The sequence below is a fragment of the Kwoniella shandongensis genome, chromosome 8 (assembly GCF_008629635.2).
Source record: "Kwoniella shandongensis chromosome 8, complete sequence".
Taxonomy (NCBI): domain Eukaryota; kingdom Fungi; phylum Basidiomycota; class Tremellomycetes; order Tremellales; family Cryptococcaceae; genus Kwoniella; species Kwoniella shandongensis.
In genome coordinates, this window is record NC_089294.1 from 490,212 (window position 1) to 513,551 (window position 23,340).

The 23,340-nt window shown below is 49.7% G+C and overlaps 8 protein-coding genes across 8 annotated transcripts; 5 read left to right on the forward strand and 3 right to left on the reverse strand.

Annotated features, from left to right (window-relative positions):
* Positions 1-183: 183 nt before the first annotated feature.
* Positions 184-2,554, forward strand: CI109_104631 (uncharacterized protein; the record flags this gene model as incomplete). The annotated part of the gene is made up of 6 exons (XM_032005941.1): positions 184-346; positions 423-1,456; positions 1,535-1,777; positions 1,857-2,030; positions 2,086-2,321; positions 2,422-2,554. The coding sequence occupies 6 exons, from the start codon at positions 184-186 to the stop codon at positions 2,552-2,554; spliced, it is 1,983 nt and encodes a 660-aa protein (XP_031859725.1).
* Positions 2,555-2,950: 396 nt separating this feature from the next.
* Positions 2,951-5,303, reverse strand: CI109_104632 (uncharacterized protein; the record flags this gene model as incomplete). Its single annotated transcript, XM_032005942.1, has 13 exons — positions 2,951-3,136; positions 3,206-3,315; positions 3,389-3,458; positions 3,518-3,741; positions 3,856-4,086; positions 4,204-4,393; positions 4,449-4,502; positions 4,559-4,638; positions 4,703-4,864; positions 4,939-4,969; positions 5,027-5,055; positions 5,116-5,127; positions 5,183-5,303. 13 exons carry the CDS (start codon positions 5,301-5,303, stop codon positions 2,951-2,953), a joined length of 1,500 nt encoding a protein of 499 aa, XP_031859726.1.
* A 1,217-nt stretch (positions 5,304-6,520) lies between these two features.
* On the reverse strand, positions 6,521-8,750 carry CI109_104633 (uncharacterized protein; the record flags this gene model as incomplete). Its single annotated transcript, XM_032005943.1, has 9 exons — positions 6,521-6,642; positions 6,717-6,877; positions 6,945-7,253; positions 7,309-7,420; positions 7,475-7,723; positions 7,779-7,820; positions 7,873-8,003; positions 8,078-8,334; positions 8,475-8,750. The coding sequence occupies 9 exons, from the start codon at positions 8,748-8,750 to the stop codon at positions 6,521-6,523; spliced, it is 1,659 nt and encodes a 552-aa protein (XP_031859727.1).
* A 573-nt stretch (positions 8,751-9,323) lies between these two features.
* On the forward strand, positions 9,324-11,448 carry CI109_104634 (4-aminobutyrate aminotransferase; the record flags this gene model as incomplete). The annotated part of the gene is made up of 9 exons (XM_032005944.2): positions 9,324-9,488; positions 9,554-9,623; positions 9,699-9,808; positions 9,961-10,111; positions 10,173-10,256; positions 10,316-10,437; positions 10,501-10,634; positions 10,696-11,008; positions 11,086-11,448. The coding sequence occupies 9 exons, from the start codon at positions 9,324-9,326 to the stop codon at positions 11,446-11,448; spliced, it is 1,512 nt and encodes a 503-aa protein (XP_031859728.2).
* A 406-nt stretch (positions 11,449-11,854) lies between these two features.
* Positions 11,855-15,720, forward strand: CI109_104635 (uncharacterized protein; the record flags this gene model as incomplete). Its single annotated transcript, XM_065967529.1, has 14 exons — positions 11,855-12,849; positions 12,902-12,912; positions 13,010-13,023; positions 13,080-13,162; positions 13,240-13,245; positions 13,301-13,369; positions 13,434-13,704; positions 13,762-13,871; positions 13,929-14,178; positions 14,241-14,573; positions 14,638-14,772; positions 14,828-15,009; positions 15,066-15,194; positions 15,255-15,720. The coding sequence occupies 14 exons, from the start codon at positions 11,855-11,857 to the stop codon at positions 15,718-15,720; spliced, it is 3,054 nt and encodes a 1,017-aa protein (XP_065823601.1).
* Positions 15,721-15,941: 221 nt separating this feature from the next.
* Positions 15,942-17,328, reverse strand: CI109_104636 (uncharacterized protein; the record flags this gene model as incomplete). Its single annotated transcript, XM_032005946.1, has 4 exons — positions 15,942-16,058; positions 16,133-16,206; positions 16,337-16,721; positions 16,849-17,328. The coding sequence occupies 4 exons, from the start codon at positions 17,326-17,328 to the stop codon at positions 15,942-15,944; spliced, it is 1,056 nt and encodes a 351-aa protein (XP_031859730.1).
* Positions 17,329-17,899: 571 nt separating this feature from the next.
* Positions 17,900-19,035, forward strand: CI109_104637 (uncharacterized protein; the record flags this gene model as incomplete). Its single annotated transcript, XM_032005947.2, has 3 exons — positions 17,900-18,298; positions 18,377-18,684; positions 18,756-19,035. The coding sequence occupies 3 exons, from the start codon at positions 17,900-17,902 to the stop codon at positions 19,033-19,035; spliced, it is 987 nt and encodes a 328-aa protein (XP_031859731.2).
* A 1,338-nt stretch (positions 19,036-20,373) lies between these two features.
* Positions 20,374-23,117, forward strand: CI109_104638 (uncharacterized protein; the record flags this gene model as incomplete). The annotated part of the gene is made up of 10 exons (XM_032005948.1): positions 20,374-20,602; positions 20,674-20,734; positions 20,819-21,244; positions 21,312-21,589; positions 21,649-22,002; positions 22,066-22,365; positions 22,423-22,664; positions 22,729-22,856; positions 22,919-23,009; positions 23,082-23,117. The coding sequence occupies 10 exons, from the start codon at positions 20,374-20,376 to the stop codon at positions 23,115-23,117; spliced, it is 2,145 nt and encodes a 714-aa protein (XP_031859732.1).
* Between the last annotated feature and the right edge of the window lie 223 nt (positions 23,118-23,340).

The window sequence follows — 23,340 nt, forward strand, 5'->3', positions numbered from 1 at the left end:
ATAATCCAACGCACGAATACGCCACATGAACACAAGTAGTTCCACGCTTTGATCCACGGCCAAAACATATTCAAAACACACTGCACCTTCCCCAGCGTCGCCAAACTGCATTTCCCTCCTTTTCTGGGACTTGATGATATCCACACATAGGTTCAGCAGCTTATCATAGATATATATCCCAACATGGAAGCCACGACTCCCCAACCGCATAGAAGACCGGGCGGTGCGAGACCTAATCCGAAGCGACCGTCGTCTTCTGGAAGTGGGAGTGGTTCCAGTTTTGGTGCACCTTCACAACAGCCCCCTCCACCACCACCGAAACTGTGTATCCCCTCTGGTAACGTTCGTGAGTTAGCGCTCCTCTCTACCACCTTCTTCTGAGTTGTATAGAGTCTTGAAACTGATCAGGAGCCTTACCTTAGCCGGCATGAACGTTGATCAGAACAATGAAGGAGGATGGCAGATCCCTTCTGTCTCTTTGCCTGCATTGGCATTACGACCCATGAAACCTATATCTACACCTTCGTCCTCCACTCGACCTAAACTCACCCTCTCTGCTGTCCCTTCCCCATCAGCTTCCCCTTCCTTACCGCCCGCAACCACCTTGCCTATTACCCGACCACCATTACTCAATGCTCCTTCTTCATCACTCTATGCGCCGAAATCTGCTTCTCGAAGCGCTACACCCGCTCTGAAACTAAGTATTCCAGGTTTGATCGGGAGCGGTACCTCGAGCGGATTCTCGGCGACAGGCCACGATTACCCTACGGAAAGTGAAGACAATGATGATCTTGCTTCGGCATTGAAAACGCCTACTCCACTCCGTGGCGGAGGAATGGTCGCAGAAGACATGAACCCAACCCTCCAAGCTCGGGGAAACGACTACGATGGTGATGGGGAATCGAGTTATGGTTATGGACAAGTTGGGAACGGACTACGAGCAGGTGGAGGGGGATCAAGTGATCAGATCAGTGCCATGACGGAGGATATAAGACAAGCACTTTCGAGATCGAAATACGAATCGTCTCCAGCGAGTTCTCTGTCAGGTCTACCTGGGAACAGATCTCGATCTGGTTCCAATGCCACGAGATCAAGGGCGGGATCATCGGCAACGAACAGTCGAAGAGGGAGTGGAGGTTCCAATGCCATTCCAGACGATTTACTCTCCTTTCGCTCGTTGGAGATATCTTCTCCTCTACCTGCTTCAGATGCCGGATGGAGAGATACCGGTTCTGGAAGAGGAAGTATGGAAGAGAGACGAAGTGCAGGGACAGGTGCTGTGGCAAGTGGAAGTTCAGATGGACATGGTCATGGGTGGAATGATGACGGGGAGGAGAAGAGAAGTCCGGTGTTCAATCCGGATGATCTCGTATTGATCAGGAGACTGGGAGAGGGGACTGGCGGGTCGGTCGATATGGTGCAGGATAGAAGGACAGGGAAGATCATGGCGAAGAAGGTGAGTCAACCTTTTCACACGGTCAAGAGCGGCGCAGCCAATTGAAGAGTACTAATGGGTCCCCCTTCTCGCACGCAGGTCATTGCTCGAACTGCAAATCCATCAATGCACAAACAACTGCTCCGAGAACTTCAATTCCTCGATTCTTGCGACTCGCCATATATCGTAGAACACTATGGATCGTTCTTGGCAGAACACGAATCGATCGTCGGTATAGTCATGGAGTATTGCGAAGCGGGAAGTCTGGATAGTCTGTTGCAAAATATGAAGAGAAAGGGTATGAGGTGTTCGGAGCATGTCTTGGGGAGGATAGCATCGTCGGTGGGTCTACTTTCCCTCATTCCCGCTGCGAAAGTGGGATCGTGGGCGATCGCTGATGACAGCTGGTGATTGGCGACAGGTATTGAAAGGGCTGGATTACCTACATGAACGTAGGATCATTCATCGTGATATCAAACCGTCCAATATTGTCGTTACGAGACAAGGTGCTGTCAAGCTATGTGATTTTGGCGTGAGCGGAGAACTTATCGAGTCGCTGGCTGGTACTTTCACCGGTACAAGTTTCTACATGGCCGTGAGTTGTATTTTCCCTTGGAAGTCACACGGATGATCCGCTGACATTCGTACAGCCCGAACGTATACAAAATAAACCGTATTCTATCAAAGCCGATGTCTGGTCATTAGGAATGACACTGCACGAAATCGCCCACCTTCGTTTCCCCTTCCCACCAGAAGGAGAGAATCAATCGGTTGCCCCTATTGAGCTGTTATCGTATATCGTCACGGCGCCTGTCCCTGTGATGATGGACGATCCGACCGTTGGTAGAGTATGGTCCGAACAGATCAAGGGGTTCATGGCAGCTTGGTGAGTCGACTTTCCTCCCCTGGGATAAGAAATTTCTCTCTGGTCGTCGTCGTCGCTCTCTTTTTGAACGTTGCTAATCGCCTTTTCTTTCGAATCATAGTTTGATCCGCTCAGGAACTGAACGACCTTATCCTTGGCAACTTCTCCGACATCCATTCATCATTACGACAGAGACAAAGAAGATCAATATGGCGAAATGGGTCGCGGCGCTATGTGACTGGCCCCCTCCATGAGCCTCGACCTTCCCCACACGTATCTCTCCTCTCCCTGTCAACTCCCAAACCACTTGATCCACATTTCGAACTCCATATCAGTCCTCGTATACTGTACACCTTCATAACGTTCCCTGTCCATTCCATTCACCCATTCATGTTTATAGCATAAGAATACCTCTGTTCCAAGAACCAGTATCATGCATCGTGCATTGTTTGACCGCCGAGCAAATCGTTTGCATTTCTATCTCTACTTCTATTTGTTGAATCTGTGGGAAAAAAAACCATACAATATATCTAACATCGGTGCCGTCTCCCGCTCGCTACTCGACAACTATGACTGTCATTCGGATCCACCCATCGCCAAAGCTTAAAATCCAGGGGGACGACTCTAGCACATCCATTGATATAGTGCCCTCACACTCGCTGTACAGAGTGAATCGCCCCTCCATCCAACACCTTCTCGCCATCATCACTCTCTACGAAATCTGTCATCCTGCCCTCGTGCTGATGAGGATAATCCTTATCATCTTCGGTCTCGGAAGCAGGCAAGGCAGCAGGCCACTTTCGAGAACAATAGACGATAGCAACAGCGATGAAAACCTATCAACCGTCATACAAGTCAATATAACACTATGTTAGAATGAGTGGAAGGGAAGACGTTCCACTCACGGATGCGGCACCGGTTATCAAGGTCGCTATTTGTCCATTTCGGAATCGTGGAGCTTCCACAACGGGCCATGCAACGATCTGGTACCATAAATTCCAGATGTTTGAGAACACTACAAACGAGATATACGTAGCATGTTAGCTTTCTGTGCTTGGTTTACATTCAACGGATACAAGGTCGCTTACAGTTCATCGAGAAGAGGGTGAGGGATCGAAGGACATCGTCATCTCTACATAACTCGTTCGCCCATGCAAACTATATCGCAAACACCTGATCAGCATGAGTCATTGCGTGACAAAGACGGACCCACTCACGTTACTCGCTTGACCGGCGTATCCGAAACCTCCAATGATGTATGCGAACCAGTGGGCACCATGTGTGAGATTGTTCCAATTGAGAAGCATCACAGATGAAATGAACACCGCCACGAACATGATAGGGTTGACGATGAATCGGTTGCGTGTGGCGTCAGAGATGACGGTGAGCGCGTAAGTGGACACGATAGCTGTTGCAGTGAATATAGATGGGTAGTATGAGACTATAAGTGTACCGCATTCGTTAGTAAAGATGCACACGTAGATGCAATGCGGATGAGCCCCCGCAAAGTGGGAGGATCTTCACTCGATCACGGATCTGAGACGAGATGACTCACTCTGTTGCTTAGTGTATCCTGCAGATTTCAACCACAAGTTGAACTCCGTGTACACGCCGACCTTCTCGAATGAGGTCGCCGAGACCATGAACAACGAAGTGAAGAGATACCATCTCCAAGAGCTGACGAGCTTCTTGACTGATCGACCGAGGGAAGCAAAGGTCATCGGTTGATGTTCGGCGTGGGGGAGACGAGCGAGACACATTTGTCGTTCCTCTTCGGTGAGCCAGACTGCAACGATAGGAATATACAGTCAGTCTCCATTGTACAGTACACGAAGCTGATAAAGAGACAAGCTGAGTCTATAGGAAGAGTGAAGCGACAGATCTGGAGACGAAAGAAACTCACAAGCTTTGGTCGTATGGGGAGAACCAGGGAACATGATGAAGCCGTAAATAGCGATAGGGATAGTGATGGCAAAGTCGATGATGAAGAGGTATTGCCATCCCTTGTAGCCCGCATGCCCATCGAGATTGGTAACGATAGCACCTTGCATAACACCAGAGAAGAGAGTACCGACTTGAGCGGCAGTCGCGAACTGACGTAGGTTGATTGTTAGCGTAAGCGGGCAAGGAAGAGGTTATGCAACTCACAACTGCACTACGTTTGCCGAGCTCGTGATCCTTGTACCAAGATCCGAGGATATACTATTGATGTTGAAGTAGTGAGCACAGACAGCAACAGCGAGACGGGATCCACTCACATGAGTACCGGCAAAGGTAGAAGCTTCGAACAAAGCTTGAACGAATCGAATACCCCAGACCTGATGAGGAGTCGTGACCCCTGAACATCATTTCCCGTCAGCCTTCCAAGCGTGACAGGAATGCGATTCTCGAGGCGAACCTACAAGTGAGACCAAGAGTACACAGACCCCACGCAACCATACAGAATGGGAACCAGAATCGAGGCGAAATTCTTCCCGAAGAAAGTATGAGGGCAGAGGGCCATTGTCCAATAATGTATCCGGCTGTGAACATCGAGTTGGCGTAGGTGTAATCGTTTCCCTTGACTGAAGGCCATGAGAGATCTCGGTCAGCCGAGAATTTTGCTGGTACCGGGTGAGTACGGTGCTCGAAAACTCACACCCGACGTCCTCCTTCATACCAGTTGTGTACTAGCAGGGATTTGTCAGCGCCGTTCGCAATACACCTCACGGAAGGCAAAGACTTACTGCATTGGCAAGATTCGCTCTATCCAGATCTATCCAGCACATTCAGCGTTCAGTCTCCGGTCTCATATAGAGCATGTACTATAACCTACAATTGCAGAAATCTAGTCGGAACGCATGTCAGCATGGGTATGAATTGTCGCTGCGGTCACTACTCACAAGACAAGCAGACATAAGACAAGATGACCAGATCCAACTTTATCAATAACCTCCTCTCTTTCGGATCGGTTGGAGGTCTTCCCCAGAACATGGTCTCGAGTCGGATTTGTAGTTTGCCCATGTTGTACGTCCGATCTTACAGTACAGAAGTGGTTGTGAGAGCAGGGGCTTGTTGTATACCGTCCACTAATTCAAATGTGGAGTGATGAAGTGAACGTTTCTCGTCCCGTCAACAGAAGTCGAGCACCTATAAGTTGTTGCGCGACTTTGCTTATCTCTGAGCTACAGTAGCTAGTCCGGTATCGCAGATTCCGTGAGTGTGTGACGTCGTGTTCCCGTATACTCGCTCGGAATGAGAGTCGACCTTCTCTTAGGTGCGATATGAACTCTATACCTCGGCTTTACTATTTCCTTTCCTTCTCATTTAGGCGAGCTTCGTAGGAATAGACGAAGTGAGATAGATAGCGTAGGGATTGGGGGGAAAGAGGAGAGGAAAGTAAGATGGACACGATCAAGTAGAAGAGAGGAAGGGAGCGGATTGGAACTTTTGCTTATCTAATACCCTGGATTCACTTTGGCGGTAAGTTACTCGTACGGTAGTCCAGGCACAACTACTCCTAACTCATCTTCCCCTTGTCCAAGTACGTGGCCGTGTGTGAATCATGCGGTCTCTTTGGTCGGTCTACATATCGGTGAGTTGCATACGCCAGTATCCTATCATACGAGTATCCTTGATCTTCGGAGTCGAGTCTAGTCTTGCTGCGCGGTACATAGCCGAAGTAATAGATATAGCTCACATGAGCTTTTGGCGAAGTCCGAAAAGGTAAGCGGCGGTGAGTCGTAGTGAGTTGTTCGGAGACTGGATTCTGATTGGTAGATCCTGTTTGCGTTATCTATGGTATTTGTAGAAACTGAAAGGTTCAGAAGGGAACAAATCGTCGAGAGGATTTGTGGCTACTTGGCAGAATCTTGGTCGACAAGGGACCGGCTTCATCATTGAATTGCAGTGGACTCGTACGATCGGGACTTCAGAACGAGAACAGTGGGGTTGTCTCCAGGACCATCTTCATCTCAGTACTTTGGTTTGGTAGGCCGGAAAGCGTGTTGTAGTATCGCATTTATCCTAGACCAGAGGCGGCTACGTGGCTGGTCGACAGGCAGCTGCTTAAGTGGGATATATCTGCTTATAGTACTCAAGCAGAGTAGGCCGCATTGCATGTAGCTATATAGGAAACTGCATGCTGCCCTTATGCACAAATATCATCATAATAACCCATCTACTGTATATATATATATATATATCCGTTGTCCATCCTGAACTATGAATATTTTCGCCTACTACTGAGCCGCTTTGATCGCTTTTGCCACAACTCCTGTCAATTTCAACGCCTTCTCTTCTTCGAGTCTCTGGCAGATAAGCTGCAAAGATACGGGAGCACCAACAGCTTCTTCTGCGTCGTCTGTGATAAGGATAATCGAGGTCAGCTGGCGTCCTTCTCATGTTGACATAGCTCAAGAGGGTAGCGCCACGTACATCTGTCCCAGATCTTCTTCTCGACCTCGTTTCGCGCTTCATAAGCTGATTTGTTATCCTTATCCTTTTTGGGGTCGACTTGACTGACTGGGAACGTTGTGGCGGAGTAGTCCATGATATTCCAGATGGAAGTATAAGCGACATGGTCATTGTATGCCATCCTGAGGTTGCAATACACATTACATCAGTATCGCCTCTCAAAACTTAGGACACGAGCTGCAAACTCACTTGGGACAAGCGGCATGTTGAGTAACAGGACTGATGACAGCGTCGAACGGTCTTCCTGTACCAGTCACATCCTTACTCTTCAACCAGTGTTCCAATCCCTTCTTGCAGTACGAGGTTCGGTCCGCTTGGATATCCCAAAGCGCTCCGACAACGGGAGGGTTGCTTTTAAGACTGTCATGTCGCTCTTTGTAACCTTTTAAGCCTTCGGGATATGGCTCTTCGCCGTCAGCAATGTACTGAGCGATCTTGACACCTCCATCGCCCGTGAAGAATCGAGTGACAAGTGATTGTGCTTCTTCTGGCTTGTATCTGCGTAAGAGAGTTAGAAATCTTTTCAGATTGGGAGCAAAGGTTGTCTACTCACGGTGACCACTCAACGACCTTGTGACCAGCAGCCTCGAGAGCAGCTTTCGTCTCTAGCAAAGCTCGAGTGACAGGTGGTGTAGGCTTGACAATACCGTTGTCCAAGATCAATCCTGTGCACTTCGTCAGTCGACATATTCAAACGAATTCATACAGGGGTCACTCACCGAAACAAAGCTTTTCTGGAATAGTGACATCTCTCCAAGGAATAGGGATCATGTTGGGATCATATTTCCAAGGTTCCTTATCGACCACGGCTTTTGACCAAAGCTCGACAGCCGCAAGACTGGTCGACATGGGACCGTTAATGGAACGAATGGCTTCTTGACCGGGGAGACCGGATCGTGCACCGTACGTAGCGAATCTGCCAAATGAGGGCTTAAGGGAGTAGAGACCACAGAACGAGGCGGGGATACCTGTGAGGTATGTCAGACTGAGCAATTGATTCAGATGAGCACGAAATATACACACGGATAGAACCACCAATATCAGTACCAACACCAAGAGGTGAACCTGCGTGTATCGTCAGCATATACCAAAGGCTCCAGGCGACACTCCGACTCACCCTTCAAGGCTAGAAGGGCACCTTCACCACCTGAAGATCCACCCGAGGACAATTGTCGGTTGTAAGGGTTGGTGGTGTATCCCCATACGTTGTTATAAGACTCTGCAATCATCATAGCGGTGGGCACGTTTCTATGATCTGAGTCAGCAACCTGATCCTAAGCATCATCTTGCTTTACCATCAAGCGTCGCCATCGTCGACTCACGTTTTACAGAACAACACCGCTCCGCACTCCCTCATGATCTTGGTCATCTCACTCTCTTTCTCCTTGGGTGCGGGGTCATTCGCCCAAGCGATGAATCCTACTGTCGTGTCAACACCCTCTACGTTGAAGTTGTCTTTGAGCGAGACGGGGAGACCGTGTAATGGTCCGAGGGGAGTCTTGGTCTGAGCATATTGTTCATCGATCTGTTTTGCAATCTTGAGAGCTTCGTCGAAAAATATCTCAGTGAGACAGTTGGTCTGACAGAGTTGATGGTATTAGCACTCAACAACCTGGATACGTTTGTCAAGTGGATTGGGACAGTACAATGTCCGGGTGAGGATCAAGTGGTAGCCCGGGAGTGACGAAAGACACCATGCCTGTACGATCAATGACTCACAAGCTGACAAGCTATTGCTGCTCTCTTACAGAACGCCAAGGTCACGTCGTAACTTTTCAACTCCCCTTTCACCATCTTCTCCACCAACACAGGCGCTTCAGTCTCCGTAATGTCAATCTCGACAGGCGTCAGGACCCCGCATGTTTTAGGGACATCAATGACGTTGATAGCTTCGGTAGGGGGGATTCGCCATTCTGAAGGGATGAGAGCATCTCGCGCTGCGACTTTGGCAGCGGCAACTTCGGTCCAGCTGGGTTTTGTGGGTGTGATGGCCATGGTGCAGTAAGTGGATAAGGAATATGAGACGATGTTTACTGGTAGACGGGTTAGAGAGGGATATACAACGTGGCGTGTGTATGTGTATGGAACTCTCTTGGATATAGATACTGCAATCCGATTATATGTATCTTACTTGTCTTGTTCGTCCCTCCCCTCCCGACCTCGGTGTATAGATAGATGTACGGCCGTGTCCGAGGGATCAGCGTGTGTGTTGTTGTGTGCAAGGGAGGCACTGAGACTAGTACGTGCATGATAAGCGCTATGACCCAATCAACGTGCGTTTAAGCGATCCGTGCGAGACAGCCGAGAAAACTCGGTTAATTATGGCATTGACCCATCGGTCGGATCATCTCTCGAGGTGGTTTAGTTTACCCTGGTCGAGAGATGCGATGTTGTTTCATGCTTCGTGACTTGGAAGAGTAGATATCGTCTTCACGTAGTCAAATATATCAAAGGACCATCTAGCAAGAAGCTCAATCTCCATCCGTCTGCATCGGAAGAAGTCTTCCAATCCCCCTCACCCCTCTCTCACGCATACTGCATATATTCCCATAGTCACCCACGCCCATCATGTTGTCTAGATCTACTATTCGCGTCTTGCGCACCTTTCGCCAACCACGCACTATGACCGCCACCACCTCCAGAGCTTTCTCTACTCTCGATCTCATACCTGACGAACCTGCTGGTCCTTCAGTCGTGACTGCGAAGATCCCTGGTCCAAAGGGCATCGCAGCGGTGGGTACAGATCCACATCCTCTTCATTATAGAAGTGAACACTGACCCGTGGATTTGGACCGTAGTCGGCAGAAATCAATGCGATACAAGATCCGAGAACTCACGTCGTAGTCCCCAACTATGAGCTTTCCAAAGGTGGGCTCAGTCCTATGTGTCTGTCTTTCTGCTCAATCACTTAAGGGCAAGAGAGCTGATTCGTCGTTGACATAGGAAACTACCTTGTCGATGCGGATGGGAATGTTTTGCTGGATGTCTTCGCCCAGATCTCTTCCATCGCATTGGGATACAATGTCCCTGCTCTCCTTGACCTCGCTCGATCTGTGAGTGTCTGATCGTTTTATCAGTCTTATCTTCACATTCCACCAGCGCCTTCACCTATCTCTGCGAGTCTTCTGGCTATTCCTCCCCATGCATCGTCTTCTCTCAACACTGTTTCACTCTATTACACCGACGCTGACCAACATGCTTGCAGGACGAGTTCGTCAAGGCCGCCATGAACCGACCTGCGCTTGGATCTTTCCCCCCTGTCCAGTGGGCGTCCTGGCTCAAGACAGGCTTGTTGACGGTTGCACCGAAAGGCTTGGATCAGCTGGTCACCACACTTTGTGGAAGCAGTGCCAATGGTGGGCCTAAATGATTTCGCGCTGGAATACAGGACGGAACTGACGCTTTCTGTCTTCGCAGAGACTGCTTTCAAGTGCTCTTTCATGGCTTACAGACAAAGAGAACGAGGTAGTCCTGATGTTGCATTCACCAAGGAAGAGATGGGTGAGCATAAATATCCTGCCACGATAAAAGCTAGTAGTCAGCAGCTGAAGCGATTGCAGACTCGTGTATGCTCAACCACTCCCCTGGAAGTCCGCAATTGTCGGTCCTCTCGTTCAAGTCGGGTTTCCATGGTCGTTTGTTCGGTAGTTTGAGTGCTACCAGGAGCAAAGCCATCCACAAGGTAAGTCTGCGATCTGAATATGACAACTTGGAATCGTGCTGAGCAGTATTGGACAACTCGCAGGTCGATATCCCTGCCTTCGACTGGCCTTGTGCACCTTTCCCCGAACTCAAATACCCTCTTTCAGAGCACGTTGCTGAGAACGAGGCGGAGGAGAAGAGATGTTTGGAGGAGTACGAGAAGATCCTGATTGAAGGGTGAGTGAGATGTTGAGCTCACGACGTAGAATAGGGCTGATGTCATATCATCGATACATAGCAAGACCACTCGACCTGTTGCAGCCGTAATCATCGAACCCATCCTCTCTGAAGGAGGTGACAAGCACGCTTCCAACTCATTCTTCCGATCGCTGAGACTCATCGCCAAGAAACACGACGCCTTCTTCATCGTTGATGAAGTGCAAACTGGTGTCGGTGCGACTGGTACTTTCTGGGCTCACGAGAAATGGGGGTTGAAGGAGGGTGAAGAACCTGATTTCGTCACTTTCTCGAAGAAGATGCAGGCGGCGGGTGTGTACCACAAGAAGGAGACGAGACCGAACGCTCCGTACAGGAACTACAACACTTGGATGGTGAGTGGCGTTGTGTGGCGTGACAAGAAGCTGTAAAGGAGACTAATGCCTCTCTATGTTTTTCGTTGTTTGCTTAGGGAGACCCCATCCGAACGCTTCAAGCGCGAGAGATGCTCAAGCTCATCAAAGAGAACGATCTCGTGTCTCACACTTCCCAAATCGGCGCTTTCCTCTCATCATCTTTCGAGTCTCTCTTCTCCTCACCCGTTGCCTCTGGCAAAGTTATGAACTTCCGAGGTCAAGGAGAAGGTACCTATCTCGCATGGGACATGGCTTCACCACAGATGAGGGATCAATTCTTGGGCAAGATGAGGTTGCACGGTATTCAGATTGGAGGATGTGGCGAACAGGCGGTGAGATTGAGACCGATGTTGACGTTTGGTCAGAAACATGCGGAGATCTTGGTGAGCACTGTGGAGAAGGTTCTCAAGGAGTTGTAATCAGAGCACTATCTTCGTTGTCATATCGTTGTTATATAAGTGGTTATTCTCGGAGCACGTTTAGGTTAGGTCATTGTCAAGCTTCCATCATGCATGCATATACGCATTCCGCTATCTCTTCCCAGCTGCCACCCAGCTGCAGCACAAGAAGGACATTAGCAATGTATTTTATCCCTCCATTTAATTGCTGGACCCTGAGGCCGCCGCACACTGCAAAAATCGTCTTGATGAGCGTCAACAACAGCTTGCCCCGCTATATCCCTATTCAAACAATCTTCAGACCTCCTCATCGACAGACCACCTATTCCACGTCCCTCTCTCCCTGTCCATCCTCGCCTCCTCGAACAACGCGCTTTACAACGATACCAATTACAAGGGAAGGGTGCGACTTGTCGGAGATAACGATATGAGCGATACTTCCGATTTGGGTGAAAAGACGGTCCACCCACCTCCCCTCGCGTCGGGGGAAGAGGAGGAGAACCCGTCACAACCATCAGAAAACGACGATGGCAATGCAGAGGGATCGACAAGTTTGAATGTCCTGGACCTTGATGCAAAGGAGGATGCAGGAAATGCAATGCCGGCGCAGACGCTGACGCAGGTCGCGGATGGAGTGCAAGGAGAACAACAGAGCTCGGAAGAAGGGGTGGTCGCAGTCACCGGTGGTGAAGTGGATGAAGGTGTAAGAGAAGATCGTTCAGATGAGGTTTCTAGTCAGAATCACGATAGGGATCAAACCAGTCAGCAACCAGAGCTCGATATTCCACAGGAGACCACCGAGCAACAACCTCTCGTTGAAGAGCAAGAGCACGAACAAGATCAAGATCACATCATGAGCACCAACGACGATGATGACGAAGAAGGTTTCGACCCTGCAACACTTGCGAACCTCGCCGCGCTATCACGTATCGTAGGAGACGATGATGAAGATGAGGATCAATCAGGTCAAGACCACGATCAAGATGGACGTGAACATGATCAGAGGGAACAGACTGAAGATCTTGTCGATGGGCAACAAACGACGTCGGGAGAGAGGAAGGAGGATGAAGGGTTGGAGATTGGTTCGCCGAAGAGAGATGGACCTTTGACAAGAGAACAAGTCCAGGAGTTTGTCAATAATCTCAGTCATGCGAGGGATAAGGATAAGGAAACAGATAAAGAGGAGAGTGAAGGCGATAAGGACAAAGACAAAGAAGGGGAAAAAGATAAAGATGGGGAGAAAAGCGGAGAAGGGGAAAGAGAAAAATCTAGAGATAGGGAAATTCGAGAAGAAGAAGAAGGGGGTGATCAAGAAGATGAGGAAGAGGAATTGAGAAGGAAGGGCGACGATGATGAGTATGACGAAGGCAAAGCGGGGAGCGAGACAGGTAAGGGGAAGAGAAGAAGAAATAGGACCACTCTGTGAGTCGGTTGCAGTGGTACAATCTTGGAGCTAAGCTGACATTACTTTTAGGAGCTGTACCGGTGAGCGTCGGGCGCTACCTGCAGCTATGTTCGATGTTTCAACGATATCGAATGGAAGCTGACGATGTACGCTTGTGATTTTGTATAACAATTATAGAATGTCATAGGAGAGTGAGTACTTCCTGCTCCTCTCTATTTCCTGATCTTGCGCTGATATTGTCCCGCAGAAACGTACGTATGCCTTCATGTTAACTTCCAACGAGGTTTCCCATACTGACTTTCGAGTTCCGCTTCGCTCCTCTCAGAACATGTGAGCCTACCGATTCATCTTGCTGAGAGGTTCATCAGCTGATCTCGTGTCCAGTGTGATCGAAACATTCCTTGCAGTCGATGGTGAGTGTCGTAATGTGGCCTGCGAGGCGAACGTTCTGACATCCCTGCCTCACAGTATCAAGCGAGGAGTACCAGGCATGTGCCGAATGGAGCATCCCATTCTTCCTCAACGAAAACGAAGAAAGTGAGCCCCGCTTGTATCACCTTACCTGATGACAACATGCCGGTCATGCTGACTCGACGCTCAGGGTTCAAGACGATGAAGACATCAACTATGAGCTCGGTCTCCGTGTCCAAGCGCTGGAGTCCCTTCTCCGATCTGGATCCCTCATGGATGCCGATCAAGCTTCAGCTGCAGCGAGGGAGACTATCATGCATGCGACACGGGCGGCAAATGCTGGTTCTCAGGATGCGAACAACGCGCTAGCCCAACTGACGCAGAGTGTCTCGTCCGGCGGAGGTATCGGTGGTATGAGTCAAGACGCGCAGTCCAGCTTGCTTTTGGACGTCTTGCAGCAGGTGAGTATCTTATACCGGCTGGCTTGAAAGTGGAATAGACTGCTGACCGTCTGGCAGCTTACTGCGGCGAGTATGGGACGGTCACTGAATGGGAATGGATCAGGAGAAGCTGGAAATCGAAGAGGTCTGGAACTATGGTCGTCAATCCCGACAGCATCGCAGGAAACGTGAGCTATCATTATCGCACATCTGCAATGAATCAGCTGACAACAATTGTGTAACAGTACCGTGGCTGTTACATCAGCATTTGAGTCCGACGATACACCGACGAAGATTAACCTTTCTTTGCCTGGTTTCCGCGAAGATAACGGGAAAATCTTCGTGCCTCCTACCGTTAGATATGTGGAGAACAAGCTACGAAATGAAAACATCTTGGCGAAGGAAGCGGTACCCATTGAGGGTTATCACCCATTCCTGGATGCTGGAATCAGATTTGCGTATGGGGTGGAGAGTCAACCGTATCGACATAAAAGAGTAAGTCGGCATGAGTAAAGCTCGATCCTGCACATGCTGATTTGTCATCATTGTTCCTTCAGATAAGCGCGATCCAGGCTTTGTCTCTTACTGGAGCTTTGCGACTCGCTGCTACCTTTTTATCCCGTTTCCCAGCAACACCTAATACGAAAACGGTCTACATCCCTAGTCCGACTGCCGATGAGGATACCACCGCTTTACAAGACGCGGGTCTGGAGATTCGGTCTTTCCGATTTCTGGACCTCAAGACGGGTAGTGTCGATTGGGAGGCCTTAAGAGAAGATTTGCAAGATGCCCCGCCTAAATCGATCGTTCTCCTCCAGGTCAGCGGGAGCATGCCAAGTGGAGCGGAACTTACGACAAACCAGTGGAGACTGTTAGCCACACTGCTTCAGGTGAGCTAGCATCATCTCGATGATATCAGATCCTCAATAGCTGACGTGATTGTCTGTATTCTAGGAGCGAGAGCTCATACCGTTGGTCATGATGGCATTCCAAGGATTGTCAACTGGAGACACCAATAGGGATGCACAAGCATTGAGGTTCATGGTACACGAAGGATTACCGGTGGTGCTGGTCCAGAGCTTTGATGCTGTGAGCTTAGATCCGCGACGATGGTACGTATGGACACAAGCTGACACTTATACAGATGATGGGTCTCTACGCGGACAGTCCCGCGATCGTATCCATCGTCACGTCGAATGCTGAAGACAAGGAGAGGGTCGACTCTCAATTACGATCAGTAGCAAGAGGGATGTGGTTCCACCCTTCCCCTTGGGGCGCTTATGTCGCACATCAGATCTTGTCTGATCAGAAGCTATATCCTGCTTGGTGAGCTGCATTTCACTTGACAATTGATTCCAATTCTGACACATCCTTATGACCAGGCTTGCGGAGATCAAAGCGATGTCTGATCGTCTGCGAAGTGTGAGGGAGAAGTTGTTCGACTTGTTGGCGAACAAGTTGAAGACGCCGGGGACTTGGTTACATCTCAAGAGAGCAAGTGGGATGTATTGGTGAGTTAAGACGTGTACTGCACTAAGTAATTCTTGGCTAATGAGTTAATGGTGGAATAGCACTGCGCTGCTACCCCCTTCGCAAGCGGAAGCGTTGACTACGAAACGACATGTCCATCTTCTGCCTGAAGGATGTTTCAACCTCGGTTGCCTGAACGCTCCGAAGATCGACATCCTCGCACGAGGTATCGATCACGTCGTACGCGAAGGTATTCGCGAAGCAGAAGAACAACAAGCTCAACGATTGGCGATGGAGCTCGCTCTTGCCGCTGCGAAAGAACAACAAGCGAGGGAAGAGGCCGAAGCTCAAGCATTGCAAGAAGCAGCAGAAGCGGAAGCGGCTCGAGAGGAAGACACGTTGCTCATGGAGAGAAGTATTGCGAATGCTATCGAGGCGCAGAAGAGAGCGGAAGAAGACGAGAAGAGGAGAGAAGAGGAAAGAAAGGTGTTGGATGAACAGGCTAAAAAGGCAAGAGAAAGAGAGGAGATTGCAAGGCAGGCAGAGGCGATCTTGGCAACGATCTAGATGGAAGTGCGGCTTGAGCTTTTTGGGTTCACCGAATTGGAAGAGTGTCTGGAGAACGATCGAAGTCAAGTAATATTATTGTATTCAGAAACCAATGGTCGGCCTACTCATGTTGTACTTTTTACAGGAAGGTGTTTTAGGGTACAGTTGTACAGCTCTTAGATGCATATCATTGCAATCGCAAATAACTTGGAGCTCAAACAACCTATGTCAGTCCTGCCCTACGCGACGACGCCTTGACCGCGACCCTCATCTATATCCTGTAATCTGGTCTTGAACCCCTCGACTTTACTGTTCAGCGTGGATTCCAGCTCCGCATTTTCCGCTTCCAATGCGGTCTAAAGATGGTGTCATAGCCATTAGCCGCCTTCTTTGATGAGATCCCAGACCAGTGAGGCCAAATTTGACTGACCACTTTCGCTTCGAGAGTCTCACCGTCGATACCTAGTCCTTCCCATGGATCGTATGCTCCGCTCGGGATCTCTTCTACATCGGGCAAACACAATCTGAGTCAGTTCGCCGCCTCATCAATAAGTCATACAAACTCCCTCTATCAATGGCACTTCTCTCCTCCCTATCCTTTTAGGAAATGCTTCGTGAAGAAACGTAGACTCACTGATCGATTCTGGACCAAAGATCTCGCCCAAGACCTCATGCCTCGACCTAAATCTACCCATTGCAATCTCCCTTGGATCCAACTCGTCCAATCCATCAGCCCAAGGTTCCATCGGATCTACATGTGGTTGTGGTATCCCAGCGACAATCCCACCGACAGACTGTTGGGGATGGTGCTGCCCTTGTCCGTGTCCGTGTCCGTGTCCATGAGCTTGGGCATGGGGATGAGGTGATTGTGCTTGCGCATGATGCAGGGCAGGTGTGGGTGTGCCTTGTTGTTGTTGTTGAGGTAAGGAAAGGGCGGATTTGATATAATGTTCAGAGGAATGAGGAGGTTGCATACTGGCTTGTTGTCGAGCTAGTACTTGAGCAGCGGAAGGTCGACCCTAAACCATTACCAGTGCATGTCAGCGATGTGCGACCCGCTGTCAAGCATGATAACTGGAGTGATTGCAGGAACAGAGCCGGGAGATAGGGACAGGATAGGGAAAATATTCCGTCGCAAACACTCACACCACCTCGCTTCTTCTTCACTGTCCCTCTCTCTGGCGTTTGCTGATGTTGTTGTTGCTGTTGTTGCTGTTGCTGTATCAACCCTTGCGCTTGAGCCTGTTGTTGTGCGATATGTTGCGCTTGTATTTGAGCTTGAGCCTGAACTGCCAACTGCATCTGTGGTGTCATTCCCATCATCTGTCCAATATATTGCGGTGGCACAGAAGGTGTCCCTGGCCCTGTCGCAGGATTCCGATTTGGTGTACCGTTGAATTGACCACCAGCACCCGCACTCATAGCTGCTAGAGCTTGTTGTTGTTGGATATAACCATTTCGAGCGACCATAGCCAAGTCTGGTGGAGTGATGAGAGGTACACCATTAGCGGTAGGAGGAGCAACGAAGGGATAAGAGGACGGTTGACCTTGACCTGGTGTAGGGGTGGAAGATTGTTGAGGGATGTATTGGGAGGGTGGTTGCGAAGCGGTGTTGTATGGATTCATCGTGATGAAGATATCGCGCAATCAAGGTCGGAGTGTCAGGAGACAGCGATAGCCGCTTATAACGGGTGGACGATGGTGATAGGGCCGGTCGGCCTGCGAGATTGCGATTGTCAAAGCTCGCTGTTGTGCGAAGAAAGAACGACAACATGAGCTGTTGCGACAACGCTGAACATGGCGATAGCAACAACGCGAAGTGGTATTACGTAAGATCGCATCCAAATGATACCCTGCACATGCTACTATCTTTGAAACGTCTATCACAAACTCATGCATCCCGATACCCATAAACACGATGTACGTCTATGGTTCATGCATAAACGGAGGTCAGGAGCACATATAGACCATCACTAAGAAAGGGTTGCACATGGAACCGGCGGACGATGAGGAACGCCTCTCTCGAGCTCGAGCCTCTGTGGCTTGATTGTTTCGTCGCCACCTGCGTATCTGACAGGATGCACTGTGTCAAATGATAATGTTAAACAGCGATGAGGGGGATTTGTGAGCTAGTCTACTTTGGAATCGTTCTCGATATCCAATACAGACGATAAGAGTTCGTCTTTGCTGTTGCATAATGAGATATACGACACGAAACGACTTGCTAGAGCTCGAGACAGCAGATTCACATAGCTCCCCGTCACACGGCGACACAAACGATACCCGTCTCTCCTTCTCCGACATGTCGCTGCATACCATCCGGCACTCGGCATTGACACCTACAACACTCACGAACGCCCAACAGAAGGTGATACATCAGCTTATACGGGGTCATGGGAATACGAGCGGGTCATGGTTCGGAACTTCCACTAGAGCAACAGAAGATGAAGGTAGCTTTTGGACTGCTAGGGGGACGTTGAGGAGCGTTGTCGCGCCGCAGGTGAGAGATGCTGATGGCGACGACATGGCACTCGAGGCAGAAGTGGTAAAGGAGGAAGAGGTGTTGGTGTTGATACATGAGCTAGCGAAGCGATCGGTATGTAGGTGGGCGGACCAGCTCTTGACAAGCAATCATGCGCTTTGCTGATCTTCCCAAATGATTGCGATGAGATAGAAGCCTTCCAGCCAACATCCCATCTTCGTCTCAGATGACAACGACGACAGCTTCGCGGCGACAGAGACGGAGACTTCTTCCCTATGGACGTATGGCGAGACGCCGATGCCTTCTCGCGTATTGTACCTATTCCATCCTCCTCCTCGTCTATCTCATACACCGCTCTTCTCCGGTGCAATCACTCTCGATCCGTGGAGCTGGTTAGACAAGGGACGAGAACAGATCGAAAAGGCGTTTTGGGGATTGATCATGCCTTCCGTCAGTGGCCTGGTAGGTATGGGCGAGTTCCTCGGCGCCACCGTGCCAAGGTGAGTACTGTAATGCCACTCCCTCGATATCGATGGCAGTCGGACTTCGCGCTGATATACTCTGGTGAAAGCTTGATGACTCTCAACCCTGCTCAAACGAGCTTGCCCCTCGCACTTGGAGATGCATCATCTGACCTAGACAGACCGCATCTCTATTCCCAAGAGACGATCTACACCCTCCGTCTTCCCGTTCAATCGGACGTAGAAGGGAAAGAAGGAGAGATCAACCTCGGGCCGACAGTCCGACCTGTACTGGTAAAGAAGAGAGCAGGAATGCCAACTTGGTCTGATAGGGATGACGGGATGAGGGCGGAGATGGGCTGGGGGAGAGGTATTGGCATGCGGTGTTGAGCAAAAGGTGTCGAAGGCATGTTGGATATTAGCCCAAGGACGGACATTCGGTCGTGCTGGAATCGAGTGAATTTACGCTTAGCTTTGGACCATAATTTATATTACCAGTGATGTCACTACATGTCCTTATGAGCCCACAAGCATAGCTCGGAGACGTCGATAGCAAGGCGGCACTGGAGCAGACGAGACCTCTCAGACTCCTCATATATCGTACCTCGACGCGTTGATTTGCGAATAACCTTAACATCTCCTAGTCTCAGGGTCACAACATCTCGACATCTTTCATTGCTCATATCGTACGTACGACGCGTCCGCAGAAAAGTTAAACGCGTCTCTTTCGAAAATGACGAGAGAAGTAGGCGATAGCTTAACTGTTCTTGTATGCTGCACTCATGGCGTACAGGTGGAGCCGGGGTCTGATGTCACTGCTTATTGGGACGAGACAGAGCAAGCTGTGCAGATGCCCAACACATACTGGTCAAATAGCCACCCCAGCGGGTCAAGGAACGACGAATATCTCCTCCTCTTCCACTGTTTGGTCAGACAATAGCATTGGAGATGAGGTCTATGTTTGCAGCTCGAGTAGTGAATCGATAGGCAGTCGTCAGCCATACATGGGACCAAAACGACAAGGCGCGCGCAGCATCTTTCACGCCAACGCGTCACGACCTAAAAATAATGTTGGACGATCGACATTTCGAGGATACTCAGGCACAGAAGAAAGATCAAGACAAGCGTGATTTCTTTTCCTCCCCAGCGTGCATGCGGGTTTGACTTTCACTCTCTGAGCCCCAGCCTCAGCTCCAGGGCCCAAAAGGTGATGTTCATGTGCCATCCATTGTGCACAGAGGAAGGGAACATAAGATATGTCATGAAGATCTACTGTACTCGAACTTGATGTTCCAATGATGGCACACGCTAGGAGATGCGAAATGAATGAGAAAACGATTAACGTGATGTTGGATCGAAAGTCAGCTATATGTCACTCGTGCTTCACGTCTGAAGCCATTTCAATCTTCTGTGTTCAACTGTTACGTTTCTCTCCTTCTCTCCTTCTCTCCTCACTCTGGTCATCTTACTCTTCCTCTATCTTCCTTGTCATCGCAATTCTTGGTACTCTACAATCTTGGCAGGCTTAGATTTAGATTGGACTCCACAGACTATTTCATCGGCATAACGTTCCTTCTATTGACTAGCAGTCCATCGAATAACGACAACGATAGTATCATCTTCTGATTCATCATTCACTATCTCCATTACATTTCAATCTATATAGACGATACGAAAATCACGAAAAGATACAACGAAAAACGAAACCAACGAACCTAACACGACACGATGTACCACACACTAGCATTATTCGCTCTGTGTATGACTTTGACGAACGCAGCGGCTGGACCGCATGCTCATGGAGGAAGTAGATTCCAGTCGTCGCATAGACGACATCATGCGAGGGGGGCTGTCGCTGGTCGACAAGCGGGAGATGAAACAGCGGTGGCGGTGGCGACGAGGGATGAGGAGAGTTGTACGCTGGGAGCATGGAAATGCGTCGGGACGGAATTGCAACGTGAGTGAAGACCCAGACCCCTCTGTGGGAATCGGAATAGGGAGCTGACCTGCGACTATTGGTACTCGTAGGGTGTTACAATGAACAGTGGAACTTTGTCCAAAACTGCACTGGTAAAGACATCATTTGCTCGTGAGTATCGATCACATGTTCCACCCAGACTCTCAAGTCAGTACGATACCTTGGCGACTGATCATGTTTCGACTCTTGAAATAGCGACGATCTGTACTCTACTGGATGTGTCTGGACATGGAGCGTACAAAATCCCACCAACGAAAGTACGACGTCTACATCAAGCGCCGAACTTTGCGGACCTACTACTCCATCAAGCACTGCAATAACCCCAGCGACGTCCACTCCTGCTGTTCTCATTACGACTCCGACGACTGAGAACGACGATGGCGATGACGCCGATGATAGCGATGACGCTGATGACGCCGATCACAATGATGACGAGGATGACGCCGATGACTGTGACGACGAAGATGATAATGATGACAAGGATGAGGCCGGTGACTGTGATAACGAAGATGATAATGACAACGGCGGTGATGGCGAAGGAGACGCGGCCGGACAAGCAGTCAATGAGGGGGACGACGAAGATGATGCAGACCTACCTTGGTGTGAAGATGAAAGCGAAAGGTTAGTTCAGCCTGCTTGTGTCGGTACCGAGTACGAGCTAGCATGGCTGACATGAATCGTCCTTCAGCTCAACCAGTGCAGCCTATCCAATCAGCATCACAACCACAGCTGCTTCAACGCTCACCGCTTCGGCATCTGCATCCCCTTCAACGTCATATATCGGTGGGGGTCTTTGGGCCGGTGGCGATGGGAACGACGACGAAGCTTCATCTCTTGATTCGGTCACAGCCACTGCTACCTCCACTGGATGGAGTTGGGGCGGTTGGGATCACGGCCACGGAGGTCATGAGGGCCACGGTCACAAGTCATCGTCTTCTGAGTCGGCTTCGGACTCAGCTAGCACTAGTCAGTTTATCTCTCCACTTGACTTGTTCGACGAATACTGATAGTATTTGTCTCTGTAGGTATCCGACCCACGGACAGCGAGGGTGACTTCTTGAGCGTTACTTCCACTTCGACCGTTGAACGATCCGCCGCTCTTCCCGTTAGCACATCAACTAGTCCGGAAGTCTGGTCAGTCTCCGCAACTGTATCGAGTACTGCGTCTCCCACGCAGACCAACAGCACTTCGACTTCAGGTTACTACTCATCTGCCGCCAACGCCAGCGCCAGTGCCACCTTTTCCAGTCATCGAGCATCGTCGACAGAGAGCGCCTCTGCGTCTGCCGTGTCCGCCACTCCGACAGGCAAGACCAACGAGACCATCATTCCCATTTCTGGTGGTTTCTCTGCGCCCCATTATGTCATCTACGCTGATGGTGAGTCAATGGCGTAGTACCAAGTCTCGAGGATATGACTGCTGATATTTACTGCTCCCGCAGAATGGCTCTATGAAATGCCCGCTGTTTCCGACCTCACCGCTTATAACCGATTCATCCTCGCCTTCTGGATGACTGATACGGGAGCCGTTGACGATGCCCAAGCTTGGGCTCAATGGGACGCTGATTACCGAGCCCAAGTCCTTGAAGATTACCACGAGGCTGGTATTGCCCTTATGGTCTCTGCGTTTGGATCCACCGACCAACCGACAAGTAATGGTGCCGATCCAGTGGAAACTGCTCAGAATTTGGCGCAGTATGTGAAAGATTACGGTCTTGATGGTGTGGACATTGATTACGAGGGTGAGTTGATCGTGTATTTCGTGCATAGTACCAGAGCTGATATCGTCATCTTACCAGACATGTCTGCCATGAACCACGCAAAGGCCGTCGCCTGGATCGTCGAGTTCCAACGTGAATTGCGAAGACTACTCCCATCGCCATATATCATCTCTCACGCTCCTGTTGCACCCTGGTTCACCTCTGCGGCAGATTACTCGGACGGAGCGTACACTGCTATTCACCAGCAAGTAGGAGATACGATCGATTTCTATAATGTTCAATTCTACAACCAAGGTCATGATCAATACGTTACCTGCGAGGTGAGCTGAACTTTCAAGTATGTCCTCACGAACTCTGCTGACTTGGGGTTGTCTTGAATCACAGACTCTTATCAACAATTCTGGGTACAACTGGCCTGGTACTTCGGTCTTTGAGCTCAACTCGTCAGCGGGTATCCCCTTGAACAAGATTGTCATTGGTAAACCGCTCGACACAGGCGCGGCAGACAATGGGTGAGTGGTATTGACGTACTATGTAGAACGCCAGTGGCTAATTTTGGATCTCGACCACATAGATACATGTCCCCTTCACTCTTGAAGCAATGTGCAAACCAAGCCCAGGCAAAAGGATGGAATGGCGGTGTCATGTTCTGGGAGTGGACAGAGGTGAGTCTCATAAGCAGCACTTGGCAGAGAAGAAGATAGGAAAGCTAATGATGACGACGTTTTGATTTACAGGAAGCGCCTGCGGTGATGGCTGCAGTTCGCGCTTGATCCCAGTCTTGTCACTATATCTGAGAACCAATTTATTACTCTTGCTTGCTTCCTCTTCGTTTTCGTTCATCTGTGTTGTAAACATATCTTCCCTGGGTTATACACGGTATTTACAGGCTCTTGAAGCTGGTCTTTTTCAGATTATCGGTAGTGACGGAGTTGCTATCGTGGCTGTTCGGATCAACCTCGTCGTCCTCCACGTTCTAATATGATGTAATCATGG